Genomic DNA, 10,072 nt, shown 5'->3' on the forward strand with positions numbered 1-10,072 from the left:
CAACTGTCTAACCTTCAGTATGCTGTATGCTGTATCCAACCTTCTAACTGTCAGTATGCTGTATGCTGTACCCAACTGTCTAACTGTCAGTATGCTGTATGCTGTACCCAACTGTCTAACTGTCAGTATGCTGTACAGTATGCTGTACCCAACTGTCTAACCTTCAGTATGCTGTATGCTGTACCCAACTGTCTAACTGTCAGTATGCTGTACCCAATTGTCTAACTGTCAGTATGCTGTACAGTATGCTGTACCCAACTGTCTAACTGTCATCATGCTGTATGCTGTACCCAACCTTCTAACTGTCAGTATGCTGTATGCTGTACCCAACTGTCTAACCTTCAGTATGCTGTATGCTGTACCCAACTGTCTAACTGTCATTATGCTGTACCCAACTGTCTAACTGTCAGTATGCTGTACAGTATGCTGTACCCAACTGTCTAACCTTCAGTATGCTGTATGCTGTATCCAACCTTCTAACTGTCAGTATGCTGTCTGCTGTACCCAACTGTCTAACTGTCAGTATGCTGTACAGTATGCTGTACCCAACTGTCTAACCTTCAGTATGCTGTATGCTGTACCCAACTGTCTAACTGTCAGTATGCTGTACCCAATTGTCTAACTGTCAGTATGCTGTACAGTATGCTGTACCCAACTGTCTGTCATCATGCTGTATGCTGTACCCAACCTTCTAACTGTCATTATGCTGTATGCTGTACCCAACCTTCTAACTGTCAGTATGCTGTATGCTGTACCCAACTGTCTAACCTTCAGTATGCTGTATGCTGTACCCAACCTTCTAACTGTCAGTATGCTGTATGTTGTACCTAACTTTCTAACTGTCAGTATGCTGTACAGTATGCTGTACCCAACTGTCTAACTGTCAGTATGCTGTACCCAACTGTCTAACTGTCAGTATGCTGTACAGTATGCTGTACCCAACTGTCTAACCTTCAGTATGCTGTATGCTGTACCCAACTGTCTAACTGTCAGTATGCTGTACCCAACTGTCTAACTGTCAGTATGCTGTACAGTATGCTGTACCCAACTGTCTAGCCTTCAGTATGCTGTACCCAACTGTCTAACTGTCAGTATGCTGTATGCTGTACCCAACTGTCTAACTGTCAGTATGCTGTATGCTGTACCCAACCTTCTAACTGTCAGTATGCTGTATGCTGTACCCAACTGTCTAACTGTCAGTATGCTGTATGCTGTACCCAACTGTCTAACTGTCAGTATGCTGTATGCTGTACCCAACTGTCTAACTGTCAGTATGCTGTATGCTGTACCCAACCGTCTAACTGTCAGTTTGCTGTATGCTGTACCCAACATTCTAACTGTCAGTATGCTGTATGCTGTACCCAACCTTCTAACTGTCGGTATGCTGTATGCTGTACCCAACCTTCTAACTGTCAGTATGCTGTATGCTGTACCCAACCTTCTAACTGTCAGTATGCTGTATGCTGTACCCAACCTTCTAACTGTCAGTATGCTGTATGCTGTACCCAACTGTCTAACTGTCAGTATGCTGTACCCAACCTTCTAACTGTCAGTATGCTGTATGCTGTACCCAACTGTCTAACTGTCAGTATGCTGTACCCAACCTTCTAACTGTCAGTATGTTGTATGCTGTACCCAACTGTCTAACTGTCAGTATGCTGTACCCAACCTTCTAACTGTCAGTTTGCTGTATGCTGTACCCAACCTTCTAACTGTCAGTATGCTGTATGCTGTACCCAACTGTCTAACCTTCAGTATGCTGTATGCTGTACCCAACCTTCTAACTGTCAGTATGCTGTATGCTGTACCCAACTGCCCAGGCTTGCTTAAGATGTGCCTGTTTTCGTGGCAGTTTGTCAATGTGGAGTGGAAAGCAAGTGAGAAAGAATAGTAAACATTGTGAAGTTGCATTAGACACACGTCTCCAATAACAACTAATTAGTAATGTATCATAAAGGCTGACTCCCTCCCTCCCTCCCTCTCCTTCTCTCTCCCCCTCTCCATCGCTCCCTCCCCTTTCTCCCCCCTCTCTCTTTTCCTCCCCTCCTTCCTTCCTCAATCTCCCTCCTCCAGTTTGTAGCCCAGCCCAACTGTCAGCAGCTGCTTGCGTCTCGTTGGTACGATGAGTTCCCTGGGTGGAGGCGTCGTCACTGGGCAGTGAAGTTCCTAACCTGTGTCTTCATCGGCCTCCTCTTCCCCCTCTTATCCCTCTGCTACCTGGTCTCTCCTAAGAGCCGCTATGGACACTTCATCAGGCAAGTAGCCTAGAGGTTAGATAGGCAGGCCAGCAACCGGAGGGTTGCCAGTTTGAATCCCTGGTCTGATGGGAAAAATCTGTCAGGAACCTGAAGTTGAATTTCTGTTAGACCTATTGGTCAATTAAGTAATCTTCTTCTTCATCATTAGGAAGCCCTTCATCAAGTTTATCTGCCACACAACGTCCTATCTCACCTTCCTGTTCCTGCTGCTGCTGGCCTCCCAGCACATCGTCTCTACAGACCCCAACAGACAGGGGCCGCCTCCTACTGTTGTGGAATGGATGATACTACCATGGGTACTGGGTAAGAATGTGTGTGTGTGTGTGTGTGTGTGTGTGTGTGTGTGTGTGTGTGTGTGTGTGTGTGTGTGTGTGTGTGTGTGTGTGTGTGTGTGTGTGTGTGTGTGTGTGTGTGTGTGTGATACGTGCGCAGAGTTGCACAACATGGTGCTTCATTGATACAAACAAGATGTCAACTCCACAGAAGGTCAGCTGATAATAGAGTCATTTGAGACAAACCAAGTAGACTGCTATTGATGTTAATGATAGTTGATGACAATTCTGACAGGAAATGGTGGAAACCAAGCTTGTGTTTCAGCCAAATACTCTATCAACCATTTACACCTAGTTTTCATGCATTGAACGCACACTGCATTGTAAGACAACCCAGCCCATGTGTGTCCTATGTAACTTCCATTATGGTGTTCTGTTCAGTGCAACCGCATGGCAGGATGCATGGGCATGCTACCTGTTCATACCTGTCTACCTGTCCTGCATCACTGCTTAATATGGCAAATGCACCACCCTCGATCGCAAAGCGATGCAGAGAGTAATGTGGACACCTCGGTACATCACTGGGGCCGAGCTCCCTGCCATCCAGGACCTCTATATCAGGCGGTGTCAGAGGAAAGCCCGAGTAATTGCCAGACTGCAGCCACCCAAGCCATAGTTCACTCTGCTACCGTCCGGCAAACGTTGCCGGTGCATAGGCTCTTGGACCAACAGGCTCTGAGACAATTTCTACCCCAAGCCATAAGACTGCTAATTAGTTCATTAATGGTTACCCAGACTATATACACTGACCCTATCTTGTACTGACTCTATGCACACTCACACACAAACTACTATGACACTCTCACACAAAATCCACACACATTCACATACACTACATACGCACATACACATAACACACAAACGCATACCTAAAACATAAACACCACATACAGATGTAGGATCTTAATTTGAGCCTGTTTGCTACAGCAGGAACAAAATCCTGCAGCACCAGGAAATGTGAATTATTATGTGGATTATAATTAATGGACATTTTGGTGGGGGTTGATACATTTTTCATTAGGGCAAACTTTAGAAGCCTTGTTAAAACTCAAATACACTACAAGTTTGCATTTCCTGCTATGCAGGAACATCCTCGGAAACAAAAAAGTGATACAATGAAGATCCTACATCTGTACACACACATGCATACTGAGTCACTTTACCCTGCCTTGTACATATCTAGCTGAAATACTGGTATGATCTGGTATTGGTACTCCCTGTATATAGCTCCATTCTAGTGTATTTTATTCCGCTTGTATTACTAATTAATTGTTATTATAATAGTTTAACTCTGCATCATTGGGAAGGGCTCGTAAGCAAGCATTTCACGGTTAAGTCTACACCTGTTGTATTTGGCGCATGTGACCTGAGGAATGTGGCCATAGATCAGAGAAGTGAGACAGACATGATAAATTAGCTCTGTCAGGCGTCAGACAGGCATGACAACCCTAACCCTAGGACTGCGTCCCAAATGGCACCATTTTCCCAATTTAGATCACTACTTTTGACCAGGCCCCCATAGGCCCTCCTCAAAAGTAGTGCACTATGTAGGGGATAGGGTGAGTTACATAGGGCTCTGGTCAAAAGTAATGCACTTTGTAAGAGATAAGGTGCTATTTGGGACATACCATAACCTGCTGGTCTGTTCTCTGTCCTGTAGGCTTCATCTGGACAGAGATTAAACAGATGTGGGATGGAGGGTTCCAGGACTATATCCATGACTGGTGGAACCTCATGGACTTCGTTATGAACTCTCTCTACCTGGCTACCATCTCTTTGAAGTTCGTTGCCTATGTCAAGGTATGATGGTTGTTGTGTACTAGATAATATGAAATACGCTTGAATAAATTGCACAACGAGTTCTTGAAAATACAACCAGCTTACACTCAGGCTTCATTTAAATGAATAGGAGCGCCTCACGCTTGTCAAAAGTTGTCCGGTGGAGCAGTCTTATTGGACAGACTATGGAATGCTGCCTCGCTGTCTCTCCCTCTCTCCCACAGTAGACTCTGACCTGTCCCCTCCATCTCTCTGTCTCTCCCACAGTAGACTCTGACCTGTCCCCTCCGTCTCTCCCTCTCTCCCACAGTAGACTCTGACTTGTCCCCTCTGTCTCTCTGTCTCTCCCACAGTAGACTCTGACCTGTCCCCTCTGTCTCTCCCTCTCTCCCACAGTAGACTGACCTGTCCCCTCCGTCTCTCCCTCTCTCCCACAGTAGACTCTGACCTGTCCCCTCCGTCTCTCCCTCTCTCCCACAGTAGACTCTGACCTGTCCCCTCCGTCTTTCCCTCTCTCCCACAGTAGACTGACCTGTCCCCTCCGTCTCTCCCTCTCTCCCACAGTAGACTCTGACCTGTCCCCTCTGTGTCTTCCTCTCTCCCACAGTACAGTGGCTTCAGGGCCAGGAACGAATGGCAGATGTGGCATCCTACCCTGGTAGCAGAGGCTGTGTTTGCCATCGCTAACATCTTCAGCTCCATCCGCCTCATCTCTCTGTTTACAGCTAACTCCCACCTGGGACCTCTACAGGTCAGGATTATCATACAACTGCGTTTCTGTCATTATGTCCAGGAGTATATGTATTAAGAGTCTTAGAGTAGGACTGCTGATTGAGGATCAGTTTTTCCTTTTATTCGCAATGAATAATGTTACCTGGTCAGGGGAGGACCTGATCCTATATCAGCAATCCTACTCTGATAAGATTGGTATATATGGCCCCTGATCTGTAAAGCACTTTGAGCTGGAATTTATTGTATGAAAGGTTCTAGTTTATGATGATGATGACTATGATGATGAATATGATGATAATCCTCATTATTCCAGATCTCTCTGGGCAGGATGCTGCTGGACATCCTTAAGTTCCTGTTTATCTACTGCCTGGTGCTCCTGGCCTTCGCTAACGGGCTCAACCAGCTCTACTTCTACTACGAGACAGACGAGGGACTGAAGGGATGCAAGGGCATCCGCTGCGCAACACAGAACAACGCTTTCTCAACGTTAGTAAAGACCATGCATTATAATGTGTTCGTTTGTAATATATTAAAGTTTTGGTTGGGCTACAACATTCTGGTAACTTTCCCAATATTCCCAGAATCAGGAGGCAATTGTCATTTTTGTAATTTAGACGGATATGTATGTTTTGACAATTACCTAGATTAGGGCAAAAGTAGAATGGCAGCCTTTTATGATAAATTGACTATTCTTGTAAATCCTGCTTACCTTATATACTGTATTTAGAAATATAACCCTCCCTCTCTCATCCCTTTCTACTCTCTCTCTCTCTCTCTCTCTCTCTCTCTCTCTCTCTCTCTCTCTCTCTCTCTCTCTCTCTCTCTCTCTCTCTCTCTCTCTCTCTCTCTCTCTCTCTCATCCCTTTCTACTATCTCTCTCTCTCTACTCTCTCTTCTCTCTCTCTACTCTCTCTTCTCTCTCTCTACTCTCTCTTCTCTCTCTCTACTCTCTCTACTCTCTCTCTACTCTCTCTACTCTCTCTACTCTCTGTCTCCTCTAGGTTGTTTGAGACGCTCCAGTCGTTGTTCTGGTCTATCTTTGGGTTGATCAGTCTGTATGTGACCAACGTGGAGGCAGACCATCAGTTCACAGAGTTTGTAGGGGCCACCATGTTCGGAACCTATAACGTCATCTCTCTGGTGGTTCTACTCAACATGCTGATCGCCATGATGAACAACTCCTACCAACACATCGCTGTGAGTGTAACCCTAACCTTAACCCCAGCCATGATGAACAACTCCTACCAACACATCGCTGTGAGTGTAACATTAACCTTAACACACTAACCCCAGCCATGATGAACAACTCCTACCAACACATTGCTGTGAGTGTAACCCTAACCTTAACCCCAGCCATGATGAACAACTTAACACATTGCTGTGAGTGTAACCCTAACCTTAACCCCAGCCATGATGAACAACTTAACACATTGCTGTGAGTGTAACATTAATCCTAACACACTAACCCCAGCCATGATGAACAACTTAAGACATCGCTGTGAGTGTAACATTAATCCTAACACACTAACCCAAGCCATGATGAACAACTTAACACATCGCTGTGAGTGTAACATTAATCCTAACACACTAACCCCAGCCATGATGAACAACTTAACACATCGCTGTGAGTGTAACATTAATCCTAACACACTAACCCCAGCCATGATGAACAACTTAAGACATCGCTGTGAGTGTAACATTAATCCTAACACACTAACCCAAGCCATGATGAACAACTTAACACATCGCTGTGAGTGTAACATTAATCCTAACACACTAACCCCAGCCATGATGAACAACTTAACACATCGCTGTGAGTGTAACATTAACCTTAACACACTAACCCCAGCCATGATGAACAACTGCTACCAACACATCGCTGTGAGTGTAACCCTAACCTTAATCCTAACACTAACCCTAGCCATGATGGACAACTGCTACCAACACATCGCTGTGAGTGTAACCCTAACCTTAATCCTAACACTAACCCTAGCCATGATGGACAACTGCTACCAACACATCGCTGTGAGTGTAACCCTAACCTTAATCCTAACACACTAACCCTAGCCATGATGGACAACTGCTACCAACACATCGCTGTGAGTGTAACCCTAACCTTAATCCTAACACTAACCCTAGCCATGATGGACAACTGCAAAAACACATCGCTGTGAGTCTTACTCTATCACTGGAATGCAAAATCATTCATTCATTCACTTGTTTGTTTATGAGTCCAACAACCTGTCTGCTGTCATTTAATATCACACAGTTTTGTTCATATCACTTGTTCAGATGCTTAGCATGTGTTGTTTCTGTTCAGGATCATGCAGACATTGAGTGGAAGTTTGCAAGAACCAAGTTGTGGATGAGTTACTTTGAAGAGGGGGGGACTCTGCCTTCTCCATTCAACATCATCCCTAGCCCCAAGTCAATCTGGTACTTCATCTGCTGGATCAGGAAACACATCTTCAAGATCACCAGGGCCAAGAAAACAGAAACATTTGGAACCATAGGGGTGAGGATGAGGTCTCTAGTCTACATCAACAGTACTTTTATTGAACAGTAGGGTGGCAAAATTCTAGTAATTTCCCCAAATTCCCAGGTTTTCCAGAAATCCTGTTTGGATGATTCCCGTATTTCTTGTTTATTCCCTCTGATTCTGGGAATCTTCCAACTAGGATTTCTGGAAGACCTGGGAATTTGGGAAAGTTACTGGAATTCTGCAACTCTTACAGCTTACAGTTGAAACTTCTACTCCTTCTCTTCTCTAGTCTCAGTGGGTTGTTCACAACGAATTATCATGAATGAAATGACCTGTTCTTCCCAGAATGGTTAGACGTGCATCATGAGACATAACTGTTCTGATAGCATCAGCAGTTAGAAGTTAAAGGGATAGTTTGGGATTTTGGCAATGAACCATTTTTATGTCTCTGCGTCCAGTATGAAGGAAGTTAGAGGTAGTTTCACAAGCCAATACTAACTAGCATACGCGCTAGCTTAGCGAAAAAGACGTAGCCCAAAGACGGGAAGTCTTCTCATACAGCTAGTTAGCATTGGCTCACAAAACCACCTCTACCTTCCTTCATACTGGATCCAAAGACATTAAAATTGGATCCACGAGTTCATCTGACTCTGGAGAAGAAGATAAAGGGCTTCATTGCCCAAATCCCAAACTATCCCTTTAACAGAGAATGGGCAGGTGATGACAGCGCTAGCTGGCCAAATCTCTACCAAGCAGGAAATCACATTAACTGATTAGTCATGCTGCCTGGTGTGCTTTTGGAGTAAATGAATGTTCCTCTTTTGTAGAGACGGGCTGCTATAAACGTAAGAATAAACCACCAGTATCAGGTATTTATGTGTTTCTTTTTTCAATATAAAATTCATTATGTTTCAGTTTTCAATGTGTTTCATTCTGTAGAAGCACATATTTTGAACTTGATTTTTCCCAAATGGCGCCCTATTCTCTATATAATGCACTACTTTTGACCAGAGCTCTATGGCCCTGGTCAAAAGTAGTGCACTACAGTATATAGGGAATAGGATGCCATTTGGAACACATCCCTGTACCTGTCCACTCTCAGGATAATGTTTTCCATATTATTAAGTAACCCAGCAGTGGATGTATTTGATAGGATTTTATCAACCTGTGGACTGTGTTGTTTTCAGGAGGTTTTGAGGAACCTGGTGAAGAGATATGTAGCAGCCATGATCAGAGATGCCAAGACAGAGGAAGGACTGACTGAGGAGAACTTTAAGGTAAGGTTTCCTCTGACATTACACATGTATTTACATGTGTTTCTCTATCCAGCACCAGACAGGGACTACAGAAGAACAATAAGCATTGTTTCTAACTCCAGCAATGAATGTTGATTAACGTGCACTGTCCACTGTAAATGTCATAAATAGATAAACAAGTTGTATGTGTGTATGTTTCTTTCCCCAGGAGCTGAAGCAGGACATCTCCAGCTTTAGGTATGAGGTCCTGGGGATGATGAAGGGGAAGGTGGGGCCCGGGGGTGGGGGCGTGGCTCTAGCAGGAAGTAAACCCAGTGAAGAGGCAGGGGCCTCCATTTTGGTCTACCCTGACCACTCCTTCAAGTACTCCCCCAAGTTCTCCCCAGCCACGCCTAAGACCAACATGTTTCCCGACACCACATCCATATTCCAGCAGAGGGCAGCCCCCTCCTCCACCTCCTCCTCCACATCCCCTTCCACCTCTCAGGGCTTGAACCGACTGGTCAACGGCTCTGTGGTACCCTCTTGGGCCTCCACTGACACCTCCTCCACTCCCATCTCCTCTTCCTCCTCCACTCCCATCCATGCCTCCACCAAAGACATGCTGGCCAGGAAAGACTTTCCCAAAGACATCTGTGACTTTGGGCTCTACTCTGTGTCTGAGGAGATGGGAGAGGCTGACCTGGAGGTGCTGGACTGTGACGGAGAGAAGGAGGAGCAGGGTGGAGCGAGGGAGAGGACGTGTACAGAGAAGGAAGAGAACGAAGGGAAGGGAGAGTGAAGAGAGAGAGTCCATGTTAAAACAGACTGTTGAGGATGAGACTGATACGTAGAAGGACTTATTTTAATGTATCGTTATGATGCGTCTTCATGGAGGCCTGTGTAGTAGCAGGCCTTGCTTCTCCAGAACCAATTCAGCTCTCAGACTAATATATTCTGGTCTATAAGACAGAATGTATAAGCTGGAAAACAGGAGACAAGAAGTCTGTTTCTTGGCCTGTGTCCCAAATAGCACCCTATTCTCTATATAGTGCACTGCATTTGACCAGGGGACAAAAGGGCTCTGGCCAAAAGTTGCGCACTGTGTAGGGAATAGGATGTCATGTGGAACAAGCAGATAAGACGTCATTCTCCGACCAGGATTTCTGGGAAACCTGGGAATTTGGGGAAAGTTACTGGAGTTTTGCCACCCTATACTGTACGTGATAGAACTATCAGTATTTTATTAACAGT

The 10,072-nt window shown here is 45.1% G+C and overlaps 1 protein-coding gene across 1 annotated transcript; it reads left to right on the top strand.

Moving 5' to 3' along the window:
* The first annotated feature begins 1,859 nt into the window (after positions 1 to 1,859).
* On the top strand, positions 1,860 to 9,620 carry LOC120018575 (short transient receptor potential channel 4-like). The gene is made up of 11 exons (XM_038961787.1): positions 1,860 to 1,877; positions 2,074 to 2,259; positions 2,411 to 2,561; positions 4,251 to 4,390; positions 4,977 to 5,120; positions 5,415 to 5,587; positions 6,103 to 6,298; positions 7,422 to 7,616; positions 8,411 to 8,452; positions 8,771 to 8,860; positions 9,048 to 9,620. Exons 1-11 carry the CDS (start codon positions 1,860 to 1,862, stop codon positions 9,618 to 9,620), a joined length of 1,908 nt encoding a protein of 635 aa, XP_038817715.1.
* The last annotated feature ends 452 nt before the right edge of the window (positions 9,621 to 10,072 follow it).

This window comes from Salvelinus namaycush, chromosome 23 (genome assembly GCF_016432855.1).
Source record: "Salvelinus namaycush isolate Seneca chromosome 23, SaNama_1.0, whole genome shotgun sequence".
In the NCBI taxonomy this organism is placed as follows: domain Eukaryota; kingdom Metazoa; phylum Chordata; class Actinopteri; order Salmoniformes; family Salmonidae; genus Salvelinus; species Salvelinus namaycush.

Excerpts from the sequence above, each read along its gene's own strand:
- LOC120018575 (XM_038961787.1), top strand. Across the intron at positions 4,391-4,976 it reads AGTTCGTTGCCTATGTCAAG|TACAGTGGCTTCAGGGCCAG; the intron begins GTATGATGGTTG and ends TCTCTCCCACAG. Across the intron at positions 6,299-7,421 it reads ACTCCTACCAACACATCGCT|GATCATGCAGACATTGAGTG; the intron begins GTGAGTGTAACC and ends GTTTCTGTTCAG.